At 39.9% G+C, this 26,250-nt stretch overlaps 1 protein-coding gene across 1 annotated transcript in view; it reads left to right on the top strand.

The window, feature by feature from the left end:
* The first annotated feature begins 13,065 nt into the window (after positions 1–13,065).
* Positions 13,066–26,250, top strand: part of iqsec3a (IQ motif and Sec7 domain ArfGEF 3a) — a 135,259-nt gene continuing 122,074 nt past the window's right edge. The window contains exon 1 of the mRNA XM_085376657.1: positions 13,066–13,661. Coding sequence (XP_085232783.1) covers positions 13,066–13,661 — 596 coding nt within the window. The remainder of the gene's footprint in view (positions 13,662–26,250) is intronic.

Raw genomic sequence — 26,250 nt, 5'->3', positions numbered from 1 at the left:
CTGACTAAACTGAATCTACAAAATATTAAGAACATTAAACCCCAGCCTCCCCCCCCCCCCCCCTTTTTTTATAACCCACATCTCACTTGTAACAAAGCTTAAAACTCCCTCTGTTACTCATCTGCTCCTCTTTTATCTCCATCTCCTCCTCCGTGTAGAGATACTTGGAGAATCAATAAAGAATAATGGATTTTACCTAGACTCACCTCAGCAGTGCACTTTATAGAAAGAGTCTGCAGTATTTCTGCCCTCACTCTGCTCCCCAGCATGGCTGCTCTTCGGGTGGCGGTGTTGCTTTATCAGCCTGCTTCATCTGGAATAAAATATCGAACTACTCCAGAAACTGCCATAAATTTCTATAAGTAGTCATTGTTCCTATGATCATTCCTAATGTTTCTGGCTGAGTCGCTGCATTCTTTAAAGGGAAACTGTAAAAGATAAAGAGTGATATCCATAGAAATACCAAAAACAGCAGACAATAAAAAGACGCATATGTGGCTCAATCAAGGCAATCTTAATATAAAAATGTAAATATAAGCATTGACATTATTTTACCAAGGTCATTTTTTTATTGTATTTCGTGCCAGAAAAATATAATACCGACCTTCATAAACCAGTTTGAACCCATTTATCAAACGTCTCCCACTCTACCCCTAGAATTGCAGTTCAAGGACACGAACATAGTCAGACATCATTGACATATTTACTCAATAATGTATAAAAATAAATGGTCATTTATGCATTCAGTACTCTAATAACATTACAGTTATGTGCTAATAACAACAGCTGCCACACACAAAGGATGTGAATGGCTGCCAGATAACATACAATTTCCCAAAAGATCCTCTAATGATATATATTTTTTTCTAGATGAAAATGAGGCATTACCTTTCTTCCAGTGGCAAAACATGGTGGGCAGAGAATCCTTCTATTTAGAAAGTATTAGTCTTCTGGGCAATAGAGAAACGAAGACAAGGAAATCACAAGCATCATGCTCACTAAGAGAAATATGTAAAAAAAACAATACAAAAAAAAAACAAGTGAAATCAGCAGAGATGAATGTACCATTTGGCCATATATTTTAGAGAAAGTCTAAAAAATACATTGGCATATGATATATAGCTTTGGACATAATCAAAACGTATGTAAAACTATAGCTGGAGCCCTCTGCATTGGTCACATGGAGGATCAAGGTGTGGCTGGATTTTTGATTTGTCCTTAGACCAATAAAGATGATGTACAACTACAAACTGCACCACAAAATGTCTAACACACTCTGAAGAGGTGGAAATCTTTCTTCAAATATTTGGCTAATTTGGGTCTGGAATTGGTTTTCCTCAAATCAGTTTCCCATTAATTTTTAAAAATAATCTTAAATAGAGATTTAAAATAGAAATTTTTGTTTGCTACTCTTGTAGCAGCAGTAGAGCTATACAGAAAGATCCACACACCAACTGCCATATGTATCTGTCATAATCCTGGGTCCTAGCCCCAGAATCTTTGTGGACTTTTATTTAAAATGCTATTTGGTTCATGGTTTGTATGTCAATTATATTTGATTGTCATATTCCTTTCTGTCCCTTTAGTTCTTTGTTTCAGTTGCTATCTAGTTGTAATATTTAGGGGCGATCGTGGCTCAAGAGTTGGGCGTTCATCTTGTAATCGGAAGGTTGCCGATTCGAGCCCCGGATCCGACAGTCTCGGTCGTTGTGTCCTTGGGCAAGACACTTCACCCGTTGCCTACTGGTGGTGGTCAGAGGGCCCGGTGGCGCCAGTGTCCGGCAGCCTCGCCTCTGTCAGTGCGCCCCAGGGTGGCTGTGGCTACACTGTAGCTTGCCATTACCAGTGTGTGAATGGGTGGATGATTGTGCATAGTGTAAAGCGCTTTGGGGTCCTTAGGACCAAGTAAACCGCTATACAAATACAGACCATTTTTATTTATTAGTATTGTGGTTTGGATCATTTTGTGTAGTTGTTTCTCATTTTTCTAGCCTTTCCTCTTGTATCTTTCTGTGTCAAAATTATGTGTATTCAGTTCTTGTCTCTTTCCATAATGATTGTTTTTTTTTTTAGGCTTGACTTTGCGGCCTTATTTCTAGTTTTATTTCTTGTCTTGCTGAATGTTGACTATTTTTTACATGTTTCTTGTTTCCCTGCTGTTTCCACTCCCCTTGCATACTGTATATACACCCCAGACTTTCAGTTAAACCTTGTTGTGTTGTGCCTCCCTGCTTCCTGTGTGTGTTTTCTCTGAGTACTTTGTTTCTTGGACTTTGGTTTCCTTCTGTCTTGGATTTTAGCGTAGACCTTTATCAGCCATAAATGGCTCATGTTTTATTTTTGATCTCAGCCTTTAATATATCCTATAACCCTAAAAAATTGTGAAATGTGAAAAAAGTAAACTAACTCTGGAAACAGAGTGAAACTAGACTGAAGTGAAAATAACAATTAAAAGCAGAATAAAAATGAGTAAAAAAAATCTAAAATTGTAATCTCTCTGCTCCAGGGGCGATTCTAGGATCAGAGCTTTGGGGGTGCTGAGCACCCAGAGCTGCTCAGCCAGGCAAGACAAACTTTACTCGTCACGATGACACTTCTTCCCTGCATCCTTAAATGTCTCCAGTTGTCCTGAGTTCCCTCTGGATGTCTCCTTGGTGCATTTAAACCCCTGTTCCTCCCTGGCCTCATCATCTGTTGTCTCCATCTCCGTTATCAGTCATCATAATTTTACCATCTCTATGCAAGTCAGCAAATTTCTTTATTAAATCATAAGATTCTTAAATTCATCAAGTCTCTCTGTGCCTGGGTCCTCGTCTCAAAATATGACATCATTGTTTTGTACATTTTAACACAATTTAATCCCACATTTGTGAAAGAAAAGCAAAACACTTTTTTTTAAAAAGTCTGTAACAAAACCATCAAATCTGATCAAGGTTATTTAAATGCTGCAAAAGAAGAATGCATTGGAATTAAAAAAAAAAACAAAACACACATACACACATCCTAACCTTAATTACTTTACTGGGGGAAAATGATGAATGGTGATAATAGTGAGTAAAAAGTAAACTGAGTGCATTTTTTGGACAGAGATTCACTTTTAATGTGTATGTATAATACAATACAGATATATGAAAATAGACTCCAAAAATAGGGTCCTTGAAATGTACAAATTATTGATAAAAAAAAAAAAAATTATAAAAATGGAGGCAACTTTGCCTATGGTACAATGTATGAAAATATCTTTACTGCAGATACTACTATGGCTCTGCAGATTTATTCCTTTCATTTTAACCTGTGTCGCCTCACCTTGAAGTTGGCAAATACTTTTGGTGGTCAACTCTCTCAAGCAGTTTAACAGTTTCTGTTTTGCCTGTCACTGTTCCTTGTCTGTTTTCTTACTTGGTTCTTCCTGACCTTGCACTTTCTCCTCATGTTCCCCTCTTTCCTCTCTCCCTCTTTGGACTGATAATCATACAAAAATATATTGTATTCAATTAGATGAAAAAAAAAATTATTAAGATCACTAATAAAAAAAAAGGCCTCTCTCAGTGTACTTTGAACCAAAAGGCAAATAACCAAACCACATGAACATCTAATGAAATATAGAAATATTGAAACACTGATCCAACATTATCCTTTATTGACAGATCATTTGTTCTTACACTTTTACCTGAATGTTGCTCCTGGGTTTCATATCGGCACATGCACACATGACAAAATAACCAGCTTCTCTCATTCCATTTCAAACAGGACAGTGGTAACACCAGCAGGCTACGGACAATTTTTAAGTTTTAGATTTTAAATAGGCTGTATAAATGTCAATGGGAGCAACAGGACAGTCAAATGTCGCTGATTTTACTACACAGTAGGACGGATTGTAGGGTAGCAAACATTGTCGCAAAACACGTTTTCAACACTGCAGGTTACCTGGGTGTAATGTTTTTCAGCTAAAAAGAAACATGGTCTGACTCCTACCTAACTTTATAAAGAGTAACTGAAGGTTAAATGCAGTTAACATGTCCTGTTTTAAGCCAGGCACTTACACCTCCGCTCCGCTGCGTCTCAGCCACCATCGCTCTGGCAGCAACGGCACTAGAGCCAGAGTAGGGGAGAGGCGAGCTGGAACAAACCATTTTGGGAAGGGGGTATCTATACTTTTGTTGTTAAAATGTTACGTCTCAACCAAGTACTGTATGTTTTTTATATTTTTAGTAGTGTGTCACACAAACAGCAAAGTAAGAAATCTTTGGGGGTGCTTTGATTCATTTGATTCATTCCAAAAATGGGCTAAAATTGCCCCTGCTCTGCTCACTGCTGAACCTGGCAAACAAAAATAAATGCAAAAAAACAAGTGGCAACAAAATTAAAACAATGCACCAAACCCAAACGTAACAAACTTTTCTGAGTGACGCATTCTGACAATTATGCCAGTAAATGTGCTGTAAACATTATTTTGTTCTTCACGATGAATTGTAATAACTTTAACAACTCCCTGGCTTTTACCCAGCATTGTCAGTCTTCAATTATCCACTGAAATACCTCTGTACCTGAAACTTTTAATACAGATGACTGATGATCCAAACTGTTCATCTAACATTATCAGCACGGTCTCATTAACTCTCTCGACTGCCATTCTATGGAAAAGTTGTAGGGTCTGTTTTTCAAGTTGAGGCCTTTATTTCTCACTTTAACTCTTCATTTCCTACCATCCTATCGTGCCTACCATCCTTTCATTTGAGCCTTAAATAAATAACTGCATAATTTACTTACACAAATTACTGGTTGTTGTTAAAAATCACAGATCTTTAATCAAATTTTCCATATTGACAAAAGTGTTGTTTCTTCTGCCTTCATATGTAGTACACTATATGAGTGGGATGTCAGGGCACATGTTGCAACTATCCTATCTTCAACATTTCTCTGGTAAGGCTTTCCCACAAGGTTTAGGAGTGTGCTTACTGGAATTTTTGACCCTTCTTCCAGACTTACATTTCTGAGGTCAGACTCTGATCTTGGGCGATAAGGCCTGTCTCACTGTCTCCACTCACTTCAAAATGTGCTCTATCGGGTTGAGGTCAGGACTCTGTGCAGGCCAGTCAGGTTTTTCCACATCAAACTCACTCATCCATGTCTTTATGGGCCTTGCTTTGTGCACTTTTGGAGAGTCATGTAGGAACAGGAAAGGATCATTAAAAAAAATTGTTCCCATGATTCTGACAGCAAGAAATTATCCAAAATGACTTGGTATGGAAGCATTGTGAATTCCTTTTACTGGAACTAAGGGGCTGCGCCAACTCCTAAAAACAACCCCACACCATACACCAAACTACTTGGAACAGTGCAATCAGACAAGTACTGTTCTCATGGCAACCATCAAACCCAGACTAATTCTTTGGATTGTGAAATGGAGAAACATGATTCGTCACTCCGGAGAATACATCTCCACTGCTCTAGAGTCCAGTAGCAGTTTGCTTTACACCACTGCATCCAAGGCTTGGCATTGCGCTTGGTGATGTAAGGCTTGGCTGCACCCATTCCATAAAGCTTACTACGCACTGTTCTTGAGCTGATCTGAAGGCCACATTAAGTTTAGAGGTCTGTCACGACTGACGCTGCAGAAAGTTGGTGACCTGTGTGCACTACGTGTCTAAGCACACGCCCACCTGTGATTTTATTTGGCCTACCACTTTGTAGCTGAATTGCAGTCGTTCCCAATAGCTTCCACTTTATTATAATACCACCAACAGTTGACTGTGGAAATATTTAGTAGAATATTTGGTAATATTGTATATTATGTGACTTTGTGACCTTATTCTAGTTTACTTTTGTAAAAATCTTATAAATGATAAAATCCTATGTTTTGCACATGTATGGATTGAGAGTGATAACTGCAATTTCTGTTTTGACTGTTATATTGTATTATTTTTCTTTAAGAACCATGCGCCTCTGCTTATCTAATGGGTTTGTTAGTTTCAGTTTTGTGAGGATGGATAACATTAACAATACTAACCATTTACACACACGTTGTGCTATATGTTACATATTTGTTTATACAGCTGTTTCTTTAGACACTTCTCCTGAAGTTAAATTACTTAAATTAATTAACTCGATGTTTAAATTCTTCACATTCCCATCAGGCTGAACTGAAATGCCTTATGGTGATCTCTACAATTTTATACCATTGCATGCAATTATTATATTTTATATACTAGAAAAATGTTCTCATAGTGCAATCCAATTTTTCCCGTTCATTCAAATGATACAATGCTTTTAAGAGGTGCATAAATTTAAAAAAAGGTAATTATAGATCATCACTACATGGTTCCTAGGGCATATGATGACAGTATAACACATCATGCACAAATTGAATTGCAGAAAGTTTGAATCCTGCATTAAATGTCAGTAAAAACAGAAATCTCATGAACCTACATTTGATTAAAATAGAAAACATATCAAATTATTAAACAAAAAAAATGCACCAATTCATGAAAATCACGAAATAAAAATCAGTTATTTTGAGTTTTATGGCAGCTACAAATTTCAAAAAAGTTGCCACAGGGCCTTTTTAGATTGTGCTAAAGTATGGGTTCTTTTTTTTTCCATGATAGGGCTTTAACATGCATTTATGCATGGCTCAGTGAACTGTGTTTCTGATCCCATGCAGTGATTTTCATGTAGGAATCGTGCCTGTTGACAGTCACTCAATATTGATTTTTCCAGATTCTCTGAATATTTTGATGCCTGACATGTAATAAAAAGTGTTTTACTTTGAGGAATGTTTTTCAGAAATTTTTTCACAATTTGTAGATGCTGAGTTTTGCAGATTCTCCCTTCCTGAGATGCTCTTTTTTGCCAATTAACCTAATTAATTGCAAAATGTGCCAGCTGTTTATTTTTAGTACCACTTGTTTTTCCAGCTTTTTTTGCCCTTTCTTATTTATTTTTTTTCAGATGTTATTGCAAATTCAAAATGACCCAACATTAAAATATGTCAGTTTAAACATTTGATGTTTTCTATTTTCTACACTGAACACAGAAGAGCCCCAAAACTTATGAGAAATGCAAACTGTTCCTTTCTGTTTATTTGCATTTTACACAGCCTGAGATTTTGTGAATAAATAATTAAAATGATACGATCCTACTGCTGTAGTTGCAAGGCAACCTCATAATACAGAACGATGCATAACTGAAGTTTTGTGGATTAAATGGGATGGTTTTGTAATGAAAAAAAACATGATGTTGCAATGACACAATTCTTTAACAAGGTTTTATAGATATAGTGTAAATACTAGAAAACATGTAATTGTAGCAGAGGGTTGCTAAGAAACATGATGATACAATCTGATTTGGATAAGAACCTTTAGGGACCTATGATGTACCTGTGTGCTCAACTCTTGATCATGTAGGAGTTGATAGACAGACACATGGGCAAACTTTGTGTATTATGGTGGTATATTATTATATTTTGGAAAGGCACTTTGGGGGCACAGGGACCTGACTGTCTTCTCTTTGCCACCATTGGTTATGCCCTTCCAAATCCCCAGTCAAGATGCACAATTGTAGTGCAGAATTTCACTTTGTTCCTAATTTGGAAAGAGAAGATCTGCATAACTATGGTGCTGCATGTGTGCTCACCTCTGCCCCTTAATATAAACTATTTCCGTAATACCTCTTTCTAATTTTTCTATTATCTTATTGTGTCTCCTGTCATCCATATTTGATGTTGTTGCTACTTTGGTTTTAATCAGATGAATAACATTCCCATCAGCTTCAGCTGCACTATGTTTAGTGCTAATTAGCAAATGTTACCACACTGACTTGCCTCAGGTTGTATACAGGGTAAACATTATATCCGCTAATCATTAGCATAACATTGTTTTTTTTAGAATATTAACATACTGACATTAGAAGTCTACTCCATGCCCTGCTGCGCCTTAGTAGTGCTTCAGAGCAGCTTGCATTGCTTTTGACTCTTGGTTTTGTTTATGCTAAGGATGACCTTTAGAGCCCAGTTTTCCTGTAATAATATTCACGTTGAAATTAAGACCCTTTAACTGTTGTAGGCAGGTGCACTGTGTGTGAATACTAAACAATCCCTTTAAATGTGGTGTTCTTACCAGATGCTCATAGTGTCAGTGACTTGCTGACTTGCTCATCTGTACTGGCACCACCGCAAAGCGTCACTAATGAAGTGCATCATTGCCAGTAATTAATCTCTACCTGACGTTAATTGCTTTATCGTGTCGGTTGCTCTTATCGCATCTTTTAATGTCGTTAATGCTCTAAAGTCCTTGAAAAATGTTTTAGTCTTTTCTTCACTCCATTAGGGTTTAACTTTCCTCTTTTTATCAGGTATTTACAATGTGAAATTGCCTCTGTGGTATAATTTACGAGCACACCAAGCCAATGAAAGCTCCATTTTGATAATTCATTCCTTCTTTAATGTGTTTTTTTCCCCTGAAACATTTCATGCCAAGTCATCTTGAGGTGCAAAATCACACATATTCAGACTCCAGTCAAGTGCACGCAACAAGCCATTTATCAGTGTTAATGAGAAACCCTGTCCCAAAAAGAGCAGAAGAATAGAGCAGCTTTCGTTCATTGTGGAGTCTGGAGATCAGAGAAGAGTAAGAAATCATTGTAAATGCTGCAGTGATGTTGGGGGGAGGGGGAGGGGATGGGGCATTACTTGAAGGAGAAACTTTTTAAATATGTATGTAGGTGCTGAGTGACATGGCTATTCAAAACAACGAAGAGTCCTTGCATGACACTTTTTTTTTTACACAGATAACTTAAAGTTTCTCTGAATGTTGCTTCGGGTTCACAAGAGTTCGTCTCCGTCTGCTAGACTCTGCATCAAATGCTGCTGAATAATGAGAGAGAATACAGCTGGTCTACTTTCGACTTAGCAACAAACCCGAGACACATCAGGACTCTGGGGAGTAAGCCTATATTGATATAACGCAGCTTTGAAATTAGATGTTCTGGAGGAGGATCCGATGAGGGGGCAAAACTTTAACAATGCCAACCGACTTTTAAACTTTTCTCTTTTATTAATGTGAAATTTGAACTGGGAATTGCAATCAGTGATCTCCTGATGCCTGTATGGTGTTTAAAAATGGGATGTTCAGAGATGTTTTTTATCTATCTTTTGTCAATTTTTTTTTAAAGGCTCGTAGCATTTCCTCATCTGTCGATGGAGGGTAACTTGATTATTCATGTCACACTTTGTGTCCCGTCCTTGTCGCTTCAGATCAAGGATGCGCAACCCTCTCAGGCCTCAGACTGCTCTGTGAGATAATTGGTGTTAAAGGTGGGTTGCACCTCTTCCAGCAGAGAGTCCGTAATAAGTATAGGGGGCTGCACCATGCAGATGTCAGCCCAGCTCCAAAGTCACTACTGGCACTATTTCCCTTTTTACAATCCTGCCACAAAACTCATTTTTGGCTCTATTCAGCCATGTGTCGCTGGTCAAGCGCGAAAGCCATTTTTCACTTCATGCAGCTTGTAAAGCAGCCATATGGAAGGAAGGGCCTGGCTGCACTCATGCTGGCTCACCACTACAGTAATAATATTTCACTGTCTCAAGGTCATAGGATATTTATATTTCTCTCTAAGCTGTTTTACTAACGTTTAATCAAATGTTTTAAAATTGGCTTTGTGAGACAAAAAAACAGTCCAGTTCACTTTTTCCTCTGATCTCATAAAAAGCATTAATCACACCATATCGTTATTTTCGCTCCTGTACAGGTGAGTGTCACACACTTTGTGACACACTTCTGCAAACATTTGTGAAAGAGTGGGTGCTGCTCAGGAGCTCAGTGAATTCCAGCTCGGTACTGTGATACGATGCTGCCTGTGCAACAAGTCTATTCGTGAAATTTCCTTGCTACTAAATATTCCACAGTCAGCTGTTAATGGTATTATAACCAAGTGGAAGTTATTGGTGACGACGGCAACTCAATAGCTACAGACCTTTGAACATTATGTGGCCTTCAGATTTGCTCATGAACAGCGGGTAGAGAGCTCGTCGAATGGGTTTCTGTGGTCGAGAAGCTGCATCCAGCCTAACATCACCAAGCGCAAACAGCACAAAATGCAGTGGTTTAAAGCATGCTGCCTATAGGATCTAGTGCAGTGGAGACATGAGATGCTCTGGAGTGACGAATCAAGCTTCTCTTCCTGGTAACCTGATGGATGAGTCTGGGTTTGGCAGTTGCCAGGGAAACATGACTGTATTGTGCCAAGTATAACATTTGGTGGAGGGGGATTGTAGCATGGGGTTGTTTTACAGGAGTTAGCTTGAACTCTTAATGCTTCAGCATACCAAGACATTATGGACAATTTGATGCTCCCACCTTTGTGTGAACAGTTTTTTGGATGGTCTTTTCCTGTTCCAACATGACTGCCCACCAGTGCACAAAGCAAGGTCCATAAAGACATGGATGAAAAGGTTTGGTGGAAAGAGCTTGGCTGGCCTGCACAGAGTCCTGACCTCTGGGATGAATTAGAGCAGAGACTGCAAGCCAGTGTCTGACCCCACACTTTCTTCTGGAAGAATAGTCAGAAAATAGGACGTCACTTAATTTCATATGCATTTTTAAGACGAGTGAACACTTTGGGCAATATAGTGTATAAAAAGTGATTAATGAATAAACAATTGAGGTTTTTTGTTCTCTTCAACATATTTATTGAGGGAACAAAAGACGAGACATGGTTTGGCATAGCAAAAAGTCTTTCTCACAAACCAAGAAATAAAAGAACCTTTAATAGAGCATATTAAATCTTCTCTTTAATATAGTATAAGTCTAATAAAGAAAGCAAAAAACAACAACAACAAAAAAAACAACAACTGCACAGACACAAATTAAAAAGAAAGAAAATTGATGAATAAATAAATAAATAACATTTAAAAAAGGGTCAATAAATACAGGATGGACAAAAGATTAGGGTTAGAGTTAGAACAGGGTCACTGTCATGAGATGGGGGTTATAATGAACTAAATTAGTTCAGGAAGAGCTGCCACTTAACCAAGAATTTTTGGGATTTGCCTTGGAGAGAATAGCTGATCTTATCAAGTTCAAGAAAGTTCATCACATCACAGAGCTGCTGAGTGTGGAAGGGGGCACTACAAGACTTCCAGCAGAGGAATAGGTGTCAATAATGAGGTGAATTATAAAACCTTCAACTGATTAATAAAGAACCGTCTGTATTTGAATAGCAAACAATTGAGAAAAAAACTAATTAGGCCATAAAAAACTTTACAGAAAGTTCGCCTACACATTTTCAGTGAATGAAAATGCAATGATTAAATGCAACTCCTGAATACCGCCCGAAGACACTCTCAGTGAGATGCATTTTAATGTGTGCCAGGAATCACCTCCACAAGTTTGCTGTATGCTAACTGCTTTGTTGACTGTTTTTTTTTTCTTTTCAAAGACTAAGCAAGATGGAGACAGAAAATCAGCCTACGGCTCCTGATCCAATTCAGGGGTGGGTGGGTCATTGCCATCTACACAGCACAAACCTTCAGATTTGTTTGCATAAAAACAAAAAAGTGGTGAACATGATTATTTCATCAAATCATCACTGTGCTGCTAAGTAAGGAGCACTGTGCCTTTCTTTTGGAACCCAGAAAGAGGAACACCCCCCCCCCCCCCACCCCCACCCCCGCCCCCCAAAAGAGAAAAAAAAGCCACCATCTAAAACACAAAGACTGCTGTGTGACAAAAAGATCACCATGAGCGATACTAATCACATCACACATTCATATAGTGAGCAGGGAATTGCATCTAATTCAAATGCTGACGTCGAAACATCCAGCAACTCCCAGCTTTTATTATGATAAAATATTACCTGATTTCAAAGATCAGAGATGGAGGAAGAAATGATACCACGAAGGGCTTTGTAGACAAACAGGAAGATCTTGAAACTGTTTCTAAAGCTCACTAGCAACCAGCGGGGAGAATGTAAAACAGGTGTAATATAATCTCTTTTTCAGGTGCCTGTGAGGAGCTCAGCAGCAGCATTTCAGACAAGTTGGAGAGGGGACAGAGCAGACTGACTGAGACCAGCATAAAGTGAATTGCAGTAGTCCAAGCGAGAGGAAACAAGGGCATAAGTAACAATTTTGCAATCTCTCATGGAAAGAAAAGGCTCATTTTTCAAAATAGAGTTGAAATGGAAGACACTAATTGGTTTAAATTGAAGATCTATGTTTAATTTCTGGGTAGCATAGTTGTGCAGTGTTTACCGTTGTTATTTTCTAGAGAGAAGGTTCTGGGTTCAAACCTTCTGGTGTGGGCGTGAGTGTGAATGGTTGTCTTAATGTTCAGTATTATTTCAATTCAGTTCAGTTTTGCTTATATATAATATAAAGGCACTTTATACTGCAAGATAAGACCCTATATCTGGAGAAAACCCTAATAACCAAGCAATTTCTCCCTTAGAGCAAACACTTTGTGAAAGTACGGAGGAAAAACTCCCTTTTCAGGGAGGTGTAGCCATTTGTAACAGCTAGTTGGCATTGAGGAGAGAGAGAAAAGAAGAGAAGAGAAAAGAAAAGAAAAGAAAAGAAAAGAAAAGAAAAGAAAGGGAGGAAAACGTGGGGAGAGAGTAGAAAACACAGAATAAGGGAGAAAGAAACAAGACAAAAAAAAAAAAAAACTGACTGGACTGTTGCCTGTGGGTTGGGCAGCAGCTTTCACGTTTAACGCTTTCACGTTTAACGTGAAAGCTGCTAGATTAATTGCCCTGCGTGTTTACATCACTGGTCCACTACGGCCCCGCCTCCGGACTCCGGTGATGCTGATCCCCCCTTGCATCAGCACCATTTCTGGTTTTCTTGCAAAGTACTGAGAGAGAGAAAGAGAGAGGGGGGTGGGGAAAGAGACAGGGAGAGAGCGAGAGAGAGACTCAACCTCACCAGAGCGTAGAGGCGTCAGACTGCCGCCACAGCATCTCGGTTACGCACTGTTCAGAGGCCCCATCGACCGATCACCGCTCCAGAACCAGCTAAAGGAGAAGTCAACATAGCCGGGCGCGTTGCCACAGCTACAGTCAGTAATGGAGAGCCTGCTGGATAATCCAATGAAAGCCGTTCTTTATCTGAAGGAGCTCACCACTATCGTCCAGAACCAGCAAAGCCTGATCCAAACACAGCGCCAGCGCATCGACGAACTCGAGCGGAAGGTGGAGGACCTGATCGGAGAGAACCGACAGTTGCGGGACCCCCATCACTACGTCCAGCAGCCCTCTCAGCACCACCATCACCACCACCACCACCACCCGACTCACCGCAGCGCCAGTCCCCAGGCGCCGGCCCACCTTCACCCACACCCGGGAAGCAACAAAGCTGCGGCTCATCTCGGCCAGCAGGCGCATCAGCAGCAGCCACCACCATCCCAGCAGCAGCAGCATCAGCAGATTACCGGTCTGTCGGCCCAGCCTCAGCAGCAGCAGCAGCACCCGACTCCTCCTGCACCGTCTTCCCACCACCCACAGCAGCTGCAGCTCGTTCCCACCTCGCCGCAGTCGCCCAAAGCGAGCCAAGCCAGCCCCGACTCCGCCGAGGAGGACAAGAGGAGCCCCTGCTGCAAGTCGCTTGTTCCGCAGACTCCAACCACTCTCTGCCGTTCAGTGGGTCTGGCCAGGAAAGCGGAGTAAGTAGCTTTCGTGCTGCGTGCACTGCATAAAAAAGTTCCATTAGTAACATTAATAATAATAATGATGATGATAATGATAATAATGTGCCTTTTCCCAAATGACCTTTAATTAAAATGACAGAAACTGCTCTGTGTCAAACAGGTGACATTACTTCCCCAGATCTGCAGACTTTCTTGCCTCTCATGAATATCAGATTTAGTGACCTGAGTAATTTGTTCTACATATTACATTACTGTGACGTTACCTATTTTATTGCAGTTTTTCCAGGCTAAATATAGCATATATAGAGTCCCTTCCTAAGTAGCCATCATGTCAAGTCAGTGCACGCCCACACTATAACAGACCACAGTGTCTGTATGAGCTCAGTGCTGGACTCCATGTGATTTCACTTTGATTTACTTAACATCCCGCTTTCAAGCTGAGGCCTAATTTTCTCATTCAAGTTCCTCCTGTATTTTCACATTGTTCACTCTCAGTCACGCTCCCATTAGATCAAATGAATACTTAATGGATATTGATTTCAAGGACCGAGACTGGCATTTTAACTTGGGTTAATTTTGCACCAAGGTAGAACGTGACCACCTTTGCACGACCAAACAGTGGAAAGGACGTTTTTTTTTCTTTTTCAGGAGAGTAGAACTGAAATGTGGTTCATTTATGCAGTTTACATGCTGTTCTCTTTGAGATGAGGTTACAGCGCTCTGCCCCCTCGTGTTTCCACATTCTGACTGTGGAATGCATCTGTTAAAATGCATCTGTTTTTAGGCACAGCTGAGGTAGCAGTTTCACAGGTGCCAGGAGTGCCTGGTGACATCGTAAACACCCATCTTAAAACATCAAGCAACTCCTAAAGGCACATCACTGACTCTGAGACGAAATGTCACCAATTTTGCTTGGAACACACCTACATGGAACTTTGATAGTGCAGGCTGTGGGTAAAAACAGCACACTCCTCATTAAGACAGAAACGGAAACACACAAGAGGAGCAATCCAGCAGGAATAAAAGCAAAGATAGAAAGACATTTTGGGGCTGTTTATAAATCGCCTAACAGCCACGTCAGATTGAAGCTGAATTTTCTGCTTTTTATAGAAGTTTTGCAATTATGGGCATCTTTACCGCAAATAAAACATATAAACCAAAATGTAAATCATCAGCAGCTATTTCTATACACACTGATTATTTACTACTTGTCTTCGTCTTACTTGACAGTAAATTGCTTATAACTTACACAAAGACACAAGCGTTGGCTCTGCAGCCACTTTTCACCAACAAATACATTAATGGAGCAAAAATTAATAAATGAAAATAAACACTGTCTGCATTAGCTGAAATTTTGGACGGCGGTAAAAGGTCAAAGATCAAATATTTACATATCTTATATCAATTAATCAATACAAATGATGGATAAAGGTATAATAAATACATATTGTCTGTGACCTCCTTTTATGCAGCTTTAGTTAAAATGTACAGAGAAGACTGATGAGTGTTAGTATGCATCTATATGAATAGATTACTAGTTTGACCATTTCAACTGTTTTTATGCCATTTCTGTGCATCTTAAAGTTTCTCCTCTGTGTCACCTTCTTGCTGGATAACAAATCCTCCACAAAATTGCAGGTGTAGTGCAACTGATTTTGATTTGATTTGCATCATTTTTTCCCAGTACCTTTTTGTCATTTACAGCATACATTCGAGCTCACGGGTTCTGCAGGGCTCACATGGCATATTCTGATCGGCGTTACAAAAATCCCCTTTGATTCAAAGTTGTAAAACAATAAAACCTGCAAACCTTTCGCATTTAAAAGCGCCGGAGTTGCTTCAGAGGTTTCCGTGCTGCTGATGTTGTTTGCCTCCTGCAATCAAGGTCACATGAACTGACTCTTCCAGATCCGCACAGTTACAGAAACAGCGCACTGCACTGAGCCCCATCTGCTCCACTTGGCTGCATTTGCATTGTTTTTGTTAATCCAGATTGATTCATCATGCCATTAAGTCGTAATTTCTAAAGAGTGCAGGGCAGGAATGGTACCCACACATGCACAAACACACACACACACACACACACACACACACACACACACACACACACACACACACACACACACACACACACACACAAAATCAGCAACACACAAACTCACACAGTATGAACTGTACACATTGCATGTGATTCAGTAAGTAGGTTCAATTGTTGATTCAGTAACCATGCCCCCTGACAGTTCCACTAGGGTGATGAACAACAAGACAGAGAGATGATGAGATGGACACAATTCAAAAGAGCGTATGGTACGATATCCCATCGTTAATGTAAAAGCGGTGATACATAAAATGCGCGAGACGTGAAGCAGCATCGTAATTTCCACTTAGAGCATTGATCTCGGTCAGGCAAGATTGTGAGTCGTTGCGCTGTCACTGCTGCAGGAGAATAGATACATTTCGAGTAATGGGAGGGTGACAGGGACACATTGCGAGCATCCTAATAAGCCGTGCATGTAAATGTACCTGTATATTTATCTATTCTATTTGCTGGCCAGTGACTTCTGGTTATTCCTATCACACAGCAAGTGTTGTGTAACAAGTGGCTTCTCCTGAGAAGTCTGTGGAAAATAAATGATGAGGGAAGCCCGCCACACACTTAAGCAAAAGAACAGGGTACAGGCTTTCTTCCTGACATCACTAGGGTGTCTGTTTTCTGCTGTTTTCAGTGATACTGCTAAACTCAGATTTGCCCCACTGCTTGCAGTAGCTTTACATTATGAGCGTGGTATTGATCTTATCTAACTCTCGGAAAGAAAGCAAATAAATATATTTCCCCAAAGTTCACATGCCTATTGATCAGTGTAAACAATGAACATGTTTTATTTATAAAAGCATACATTTAGGTATGCTTTCCAAAGAAACAAGCTGAAATTAGCAGTCAAACGTGCTGATGTGGAGGGATTTTCACGGTATCTCAGTATGTCTTTTGAAATAAATTTTTGTACTATATTTACATGCACGTATTTTGCACAGTTGCACAAAACAGATGCATAGAAATCTCAGGAAAAATAACCCAAATAGCATCAAGAGGTTCTTGCATTAGCTGCAGAATTAAACAAATAATTCTTGACTATTGAGATGTAATGGATTTCCAGCTTAGCCGCCATTTTCCCAGCTCAACTAGGTGTTTTTGTTTGATTAAAAGACAGCAGAAAATCCATTTGCAAAGCTCTAAATTAAAAATTAAATGCTCGCTTGCCACCCGTCATGCATTTCTCGCCTCCTTCATTATTTTAGCACTGCGAATCGAGGCTGTTTTCAGCTTTGAGCGTCGAACTTGGCTGAAAAGTTGTTTCTAGTAACTTCTCAGAAAGACAGTCTGAAGTGTTGCAATTGTGTTACTCAGTCTGAGGCAGATTCATAAAGGGCCTGTGTGATCTAAACGCAGCAATCCTGGCTACACCTCTTTCCTCGTCACCCTTTTTCCGTCAACTGCGCCTCCAACTTTCTCGGCTTCCATTGTTCATATTCTCCCAATCTTTGACTCCTTCCTCATTACTTGTTTTCCATTCTCAGCTGTCCATCTGCTTGTCTTTTCCCACCCTTCATTCAAACTCCCTCTCTTAAATTTCCTCTTCTCCACATGCCTTCATATCATCATTCCCCTCCCCACTTCCCGTTTCCCTCTTAATCAGCAGCTTATGCTTCAGGAACCACCTCTGCTGTCTGAATCAGTATTCAGACCAGTCCTCAAACCATCAGGCTCTCCACCACTTAAACCATCTCCTGACTGGACTGGAACCTTCAGTTCACCCTGCCTGCTCTGTATAGGGGTTGCCAAGTATGTGTGTGTGTGTTAAAACGTATGTTCAGGAGGGAATCGAGGAGAGTGACATTAAGAGTAGGCGAGGTGGTGCGTTTGTGTTCATAGGGGCGACTGAGGTGGAAATCCCTGAGTTCTCACTTAGCTCCAGGTGCTTCTCTACCGTTTTTTGTACCTCCCACACACTCTTACAGATATAATAGGCCTCTCGCCTTTACACACAAAATGCTCACTAATGCAGATAAAACCCTGACATGCCACATGGCAGCCTGCATGTTTTTCCACATTGGCTGCAACTCCCTCTGCACCCACCGTGCCCTCGTTTTCCCTCCTACCGGGCCTGCACCAACTGGAGAGCAGAATGTATGACATTTCACATGCCATTTCCTGCCTGCGACCGTCTCCTTCAGGAAAATCATGTGTGTGTGTGTGTGTGTGTGTGTGGGGGGGGGGTTTCCACATAACTCTTCTAGATTGGGATTTCAGTGAACGCACATACACTCACAAATACATTGTAGCATACATTAGAGTAACCCCGCTGTGTTCCTGCTGGATGCCACTTCGGCTCCTTGTTCTGATGCTCTCAGATCAATGAGCCTGGAGCTTGACAGTTCATGCTCTAACACCTAAGCCATCACTTTAAAGGCCCGCTAGCCTTGATCCTATTAAATCTCTATTCTAAGGCTAGACTTTTGCTTTTATCAAAATTTATTGTCTGCCTTTTCTCCAAATAATATTCTTCATCATGACTTTACAAGAGCACTGTGCAACCAACACAAGGTTAAGAGCCAAAGAGACTGCTAAAGATATGTGACAATGAGCGTTTAAATTGATGAATGCTGAATGCTTCTTGGGTGATTGTGTCACAGGAGGCTGAGCAGGTCATCCCTTATTTGGAAAGTTGGGGGGTTCAGTCAGCCTGCTTGCCAAAGGGTCCTTAGGAAGTGTGTCTGTGAATGTAGCTTGCAGTGAAAGAGTGTTTGGAGTGGTCAAGAAGGCTAGAAAAACACTACATTAGCAGCAAATCTTCTTTTAGGCATAATAAATGTCGGATACCTTTGCATCTCAACTTACCACTTGTCAGTGCTGGTTTATTTTTTCTATCAGGATAGAGCTGGAGCAAAATGTGTACAGGATGTTTGAGTGTTTGCTTGTTCTTATTGGATGCATCCAGTTTTCACTTCAGCAGCTTATACAAATTTAGTTATGGATTCTTTACCCAGTAGGTGATTAAAAAAATCCCCTGAAGATTAAAATGACAAGAAAATTAATTTTGTAGTGCAAAAAATAAATAAATAAATAAAAAAGATTTTAAGATTGCTTAAAATGGTTCAGTGAAGTCACGTAACTTCAACTTCAACTTCTGTGAGTGATAGCCTACAACCTATATTCATTGTAGCTCCACTTCTGCACTTCTGTGATTGCCCAAGTTTCTAGGCCAAAAACCTTGGCACAAAAAGTGATGTGACTAGTTCAAAGCCAGTAGTGGTAAATGGCAAAATATATATTTATGATTCAAAAACAACCATTTCCTGTCTCTGGAGCCTGACAGAAAAGTAATACTGCTTCTAAGCATGTTTGTGTATTGGAAAACAACAGTGGGAGTGATTCCAAGAGAAGTAGATGGGTGGATGATGGATTTTAGGAGGTAAATGGTCCTTTCTATTTCTTGCTCTCTCGCTCTCTCTCTCTCTCTCAGCCCCCTTTCTCTTGCCATTTCCCTTTGTACCATTACTGGAGCTCTTTACTCTACTTCCCCCTCACCTCTCTGTATGGGAATCATGTCTGTTCGGTTATGACAGGGTGACTGCTGCTGCTGGAATCCAAATCATGAATATCACATTTGGTGCGTAGTGCTTTTAAATTGCTTCATTTCTCTGAGGATGTAGCTGCGGGGTGATTCCTGACTCACTGGTAGAATATTAGCTGTTTTCATGCACAAGTTGAGCGGGTCGAAAGACTGTCCCAGCTGTCTGTAATCCAACCGCGTGCGCTCGTGTGTGCATATGTATTTAGGATTGTGACTGTTTTTGTGCTAGGGTGTAAGAAAATTACATAAAAATTGCTGTTTTCTGAGATATACGGGATACATATCAAAGCCTTTACATTTATTTCAGTATGTGGATATGTGTAGTAATCCAGAGTGTAACTTCTTTAGGATTTGCCCCACCGGACACTGGACTGTTGGTCTGCAGTGCTGGTTTGATCCAATTTAGTTGTAACTGTGGCTGAATTTAAATTGAATTATATTGTACTGAGTGCAAATAAATAGGACAGCACTGCTCACACTGTGCAAATGGTATGAAATAAAATTACAGTTAATGGAATGGGCAGTTCTCTTCACAAGTGTGATGAGAAGCACAGGGACATTGATCAGTTCTGTTGACTGACAACATTCACCTTTAAAAGAGATTCAGTTCAATTTTTCTCTGTAACAAATTCAGTACTTAAATGAAAACAAACTACTGGCAGCTGCATTTGTCAGTGTCAAATGGTTTATTACCGTAAAACTATTACATTACTGTGTTGTATAGAACATAATATTTGGTTGCCATTATACTATTGATTTAGTGTCCCTACTCAACATGAATATAAATATAACATATGAAAAATACTTTCCTCTATACCTTTCCTGATGAACAGGGTCTTAACCGTATGTTCTTATTAATGCATTAGGTTTCTTATCTTTTCTTAATTGGTAAAGGGGTCTTTGTTATGGTGACACACTACCCACTGACAATAATGTATTAACACAGTTAGTGCAGGACTCTCTGCAGTTCGTTTGAGTACTAAGGGTGTACTAAGTACACCCTTAACCGAATGTAGCTGATTGTCGTTGAGCAAATGTGAGCACCTCTATGAGAGCAGAAGTTTTGGCAGTTTGCTGGTTTGGAGGATTCAGATGCACGTTAGCAGCACACCAAGAAGTGGATGTCCCATGGTGGGCCGTGCAATGGCGAAAGAAATTGCAAAAAAACTAAGAGACTTCTGGAGCAATGTCATTTTACAGATAAGACCAACATGAAGATATTTCACAATAATGCACTGTGCCACAGTAATTCAGCATAAACACCTCAAACCAACTGTAAGCAAGGAGGTTTTGCGCCTTTCACTAAGTCGAAACCCAGTTTGGGACAAGCTGTTGTCCTGCAAAAGGATAATGAACACAACAAACACACTAGCAATGTCTAAAAAAGGTGCTGCAATGACCCAGTAAAAGTCCAGATCTAAATCTGAAATGCTAAAATGAAAGCCCACAAATCTCGATGAACTGAAGTAAGGGGCAAAAATTCCTCCACAACATTTTGATATGAGAGACTGAAAAATTCATGCAGAAAAATGATTACTTGAAGGTACTGCAACTAAAGTTGGTTCTACAACTTATTGAATTTGATGGGGTGCGCTTAGTTTTTTGCAGGACTGTAAAGAGAAAAAAATGAGAGAAACCCCCCCCCCAAGAGCTACATCTCTGACTCTACAGACCTCAGTTAGCATGTTAACTGTTATGCCTGTTAACAGACCTGCATAGAGTCCTGTGAAAATGTTCCTTTTCACAAAAATAACTGTGACCAATATTACTTATGCACTACTTTTAAAGTAGAGTTGAGATGACCTTTGTTATGTATTTGCTCAATATAAATATTGTAAAACTGAACTGCAGTGTGATGTTAAACATTTAGTAGGAAGAGTCTTTGCACTCTCCAGTACATAACTGTCATCCTGGTGGTGCCCAGTTCGTATCATTACATTGACTCTGGGAATGGATGAAAAATGATCGTGCACAGATGAGTTTGATGTGGACTCAAGCAAAAGAGATACTCAAGTGTGACTTTTCTGAAAAACAAAAAAAACCTTTATCATACCACAAAAACAATATGATACTGTATACAGGTTTTCCTGAATTTTTTGCAGGAATGTATTCATTTATTTAGTTTACACATGGAAAAATCTGAAACCCTTTTTTCAGTACAAGCTAAAAACCCGATCCGTTCAGTAACTGTATATATCAGGTTTAAATAATGGTGTTTTTGACTGCGTTCCAGGTGATGCCAGGTGTTTCAAGCTATAGTGAGAGGGGTGATAATGTGGCACGTAGTACAACAGTATACACCCCCCCCCCCCCCCCATGACGGACAGGCTAAATAATTGGACAGATTAAAAAATAAAACAGGGGCAAAACAATTGCATAACACATACTGAGAAGCCCCATAGGGCTGAGGAGCCCAAATGTTGTCCCACTTTCCTCACGGCTGAAGTGCAAAACAGTTTCCTTTCATTGTCCTCCATCTGCATGCTCCCTAATCAATCAAAATGAAAAACTTTGGCTCAGCCGTTCTTTTTCTTGTTCTTTTTTTTCCTGAACATGGCTTCCAACTGTTTCCCAGGCAACACGCCGACTCGCTGAAAGACAGACGTGCCGTTCTCGTCCTTGACGCATCCAGATGCCTCATATGACATTTCATTCCATTAGTAAATATTGCACACCCACAACGTGGCTCTGCCCAGGATTTTGACATGTTTTTGTAGGTTGTCATGTTACACTAGCTGCGCAGCAAGTTGCCGCCTTCATGGTTGGAGGTAAATTATTCACACATCTGATGGATGCATTTCATTTCTTCTCCATGCAAATGAACAGCAGGCCTAATGAGCAATCAGCGGAGTGCACGCGCGCCATTAGTATGCAATCTACATATTTCAGAGTTGTGTTTGCAAATGGAAATGCCGTCAGTGTTATCATCTGGTGTCACTCAGTCCCATCGCATATTGTAAACAGATAACGTCACGAAGTAACCAAAGCTTGCATCAATATCAGTTGCTTCTGAAATCTGTGCTTTCTCATCACTGCGATAACTTTTATTACGTTAATGGTACATTAACAAAATCTACGATCATATAATATTTCAAAGAGCTGGCCTCTTTAGCAGCTGCCTACCAATCGTATGATTTAAAACTATTTTTGTTATTGTGGAGCTAAGAAAATAAGTGATGTGCAGATCTCATTAGAGTAGCACTAATACATGCCTCATGGCTTGCTTTAAAAAAAAATCTCCTTAAAATCCATTGCAATCTGTGTTATCGTTCAACTTAAAATGTGCTTTTAGGCGTCAGTTAACAGCTGCTAGCATATGCAGTGTTTTAAAAATCTGTTGACCGTAGCGTAACACTTCTAACCCTCTCAAGGCAGGCGTTGCAGATTTGCAACAGTTAAAAGCTAACAACCTGATTACTCCACATGCATATTTTATGAGTTTTTTTTTACTCAGAAGTACCACTGCAGGTATTCTTTTGTGCATTAGCAACAAAAACTTAATTTGAGCCTGAGAGGGCTAAATGTCTTCAATGTTATGCTTCATTTCAATCTGTGCTGCTCTAGTGTTTGCCCTTCATGCTAAGATGCTGGAATTCCTCAAGGGCAGACAGCGCTGTGGCATGTCTGCGAGTGGTCAGTGAGCTCCTGAAAATGTTCTTTGAAAGTAAAAGCAGTTGTGGAAAAATGTCCTCCCATCTGTCACAGAGATTTCACCTCCCGAAAGCTTAGCAGAGAAAATCCCTCGACAGACAACTGTGATTGTTTAGTACCATGTGCACTCGTCTGCATCAGCGTGTGTGTCCGCACGAGCAGTTAAATTATGGGGTTGTGTTGGAGGTGAACAGTTTGAACAAAATATTTAATTTTGTGTCATTTTTTGAGTCCAGTAGTGAGATTTAGTTAAAGAACTAAAGATATATATGATGCACTTCTGCTACTACAGAGTGTTTATTGTGTTACGCTTCTTTTATATGTTGAGGGTATAAATGATTTTGCAAAGGATAAACCTGTGCATCTTCAATCATAGCTAACCCAGCAAGCCTCCTCTGCCCTCAGTCCTCTCTCCTCTAGATGCATTTCCAGAATTGAGACATCCTTCAAGATGGCGTGTGGGATTGATGTCCGTGTCACAGCGGGAGGATGGAGGTTACCCGAGACAAGGAGGCACGGAATAGAAAAATGAGACGAGGAGTTCAGCAAAAAAGGGAAAGGGAGAAAAAGTAAAAGCAAAAAAAAAAGAAGCCACGTGAGAAATATAGATAGATATATAGATTGATAAAGGATGGTGCACACAGTTAATAAGGAAGATGCAGTAAAGGGAAATGTTTACAGGGGCTATATATTTTTTATTTTAATTTCATAACATGAAGTATGCAACATATGCATTTCCTGCCTTTTAAACTTTGTGTAATCTGAACATTACTGCAGTTCGTTTATCGGCCGTTGCTCTCTATCCAACATAATCTCCGTACAGCATTAGATACTCGCACAGCTACACGCACACACACACTTGTGGACAAGCACACGCTAGCCTAAGGAAATGTCAGGTATGGTTAACTTTACGAGCCAGAGTAATGTTCAAAGCCGTCCACCTAAGCCTGCGAGGCACTCTGGAGTTGATCGGAAGAGGCACTGCATGTCCAATTGCCTTTCCTGGTCTTCTCAGCGGCTCCACAAAGCCTCAACCATGATTTATTGTGCTGTGTAGTAGAAAAAATATACAGGAAATACTTTCATTCAGGTAATAACTTAATCACATATTCACTCATTTGCATTATTTATTGCAGCTGTGGGTGCAATTTTTTCACCTGATTGATTTGACTTTTCACTTATGAAGCTTTTAGAATTTATTTGCACAAAAGTTTGCGGCTTGTATCGGCTGTGATCTGTGATATTTTGTAGCCATCATAGCCTGTGCGCACATTTGGACGACCATAAAAGCACTCTGTCCTTCTCCAGCACTGTGGTTACATCATCAACGCCTGTCTGTCAACCCTTTGACGCCCTGTATTACATCATCAGGTACACAGTCCCATAGGGAGGAGACGATGTTGTCTTTGGATGCTTCGACTTGGAGCAAATCCTAAAAACGGGCTAATGAGGTAATCAGGACACGGATGCTGTATGAGTCATATATATGAGACCCGAGCTTCCACGCCTTCATTTTCCTCACCGTACAAACACAATGTGCAAATTATGCAAAAATCCCAAAGCACAAATGCTGTCTGAATGAAAATAAGTTAAGCTACATCCTCAGAAAATATAAAGCTGCTGCTGCTGATCTGTTACATGGCATTTTCCTCATCAGCATTAAATCTGCAGCTATGACAGCCATGTCACTTTGATAGCATCAGCGTGAAGTGTGGAAAATATCTGTAAAATCTGACCCGCTGCCAAGTCTTCAGCAGATGGCCCCGCGGCAATACGGTGCAGCTTGATGCTCGATATGAGCTGCTAAAACGGCTCGATAGTGGAGGCACCAGCTGGAGGTCAGATGGACGACAGTGGAAATAAATAAAAAAAATAAGTAAAAATTGCTGCTTTCATGGGAGAAAGAGTGAATGTAATTTCTGTGCGAACAAAAAAAAAGTCTATGTGTCATATTTAGCATTGCGCCTGAGAATCTGTCAATTTTTTTTCATTTATTCAGGCTGACAAAAGAGTTCAGGCTAGCAAAATCAGTTGTGTTCATAATATTAAAATTTATTTTGAAAATCCGATTTATGATTTGCTATAAAAGGAGTCAACCAAATAAAATGCAAAAATGAGAAATAGGTGGAGCAATTTGCTGAAACTTGTGCAAGCCTATGGAAATGTAGTATATAAGGAAGCAGGAACTATGTTAGTATAATTCTAAGAGCCTTTACTGACAATATTTGGCATGACCACCTTTATTTTTATTTTTTTTTGCACTGCCTGAACTCTCTTAAGCAAGCTTTTTTGTAATTTCTTCGATCCATTGCTTGTTTCTGGATTTCTTTCTTCCAATGACCTAAATTTTAGGTCATTGTGTTAGTCGCAGCCAGTCACAAAAACACATAATCTGTTCTAATTTTCTTCCCAAAGAACTATTAGATCAAAACTCAGCATGGTGTAAAGTAATTCCTCTGAAATACAAGTGAATTGGCCAAGTCAAAGACAAAACCAGGAAGGGTCAGTCTAAAAAAAAGTATCTAACTAAAAAGAAATAGAAAAAAAACAGCAAAGAGCTGACAGGACCTGATAGATGCATGTGGACCCTCATTATTAGGAAAAGCTTACAAGAGATTACAAAAGATTACACATTACACAAGAACAGGGTTGAAAACCAGTGCCAGGTTCTTATGGAGTGATGAATCCAAATTTGACATTTTTGGTTCAAATTGTCATCAATTAATACAGCGAAAATCAGGTAAGAAGGACAACAGTGAGTATCCGCAGCATCTGTGTGAATGGCAGTGGCTTAATTTTTCAGTTTAGTCTTGATCTCAAACACAAGGTCAGTACTGTTAAAACATACGTGGGTTGAAAAGCACACAATAGAATACTACAGTATGAGTCATGGGTTAGCCTCCTCAGAGCCTGGACCTCAATATTATTGAAGCAGCGTGGGATCATCTTGACAGAGAATGGATCAAAAGCTGCCAAAAACCCAAGAAGAGCTTTGAAATGTCCTTCAAGAAGCCTGGAGAACTATTGCTCAAGACCACTTAAAAAAAGGGCTCCTTAGAAGCAAAATATGAAGAAATGATGGGTAGCTCAAGACTTAGTAGTTAATGAGATATAACTCTTACTGCATTCTGTAGGAAGATTAAGCTTTGTCAAGATGAGATGTAAGAGATGTCCAAATTGAGGCACTTGCGGGCATTTGAGGCAGCGATAAGTCCACAGTGAAATAATAAAGATACACGTGGCACTCAGAGACTTTACAATTGTCAGACTACATTATTCACACTTGCAGGTGCACATTTGTTCACCCCATTAATTTGTCT

The sequence above is a fragment of the Diplotaxodon limnothrissa genome, linkage group LG17 (genome assembly GCF_057381915.1).
Source record: "Diplotaxodon limnothrissa isolate DT_005_m linkage group LG17, D_limnothrissa_male_GT1.1, whole genome shotgun sequence".
In the NCBI taxonomy this organism is placed as follows: Eukaryota; Metazoa; Chordata; class Actinopteri; order Cichliformes; family Cichlidae; genus Diplotaxodon; species Diplotaxodon limnothrissa.
Note: the sequence above shows the minus strand (reverse complement) of the source record. Positions and strands in the feature narration are given on the sequence as shown.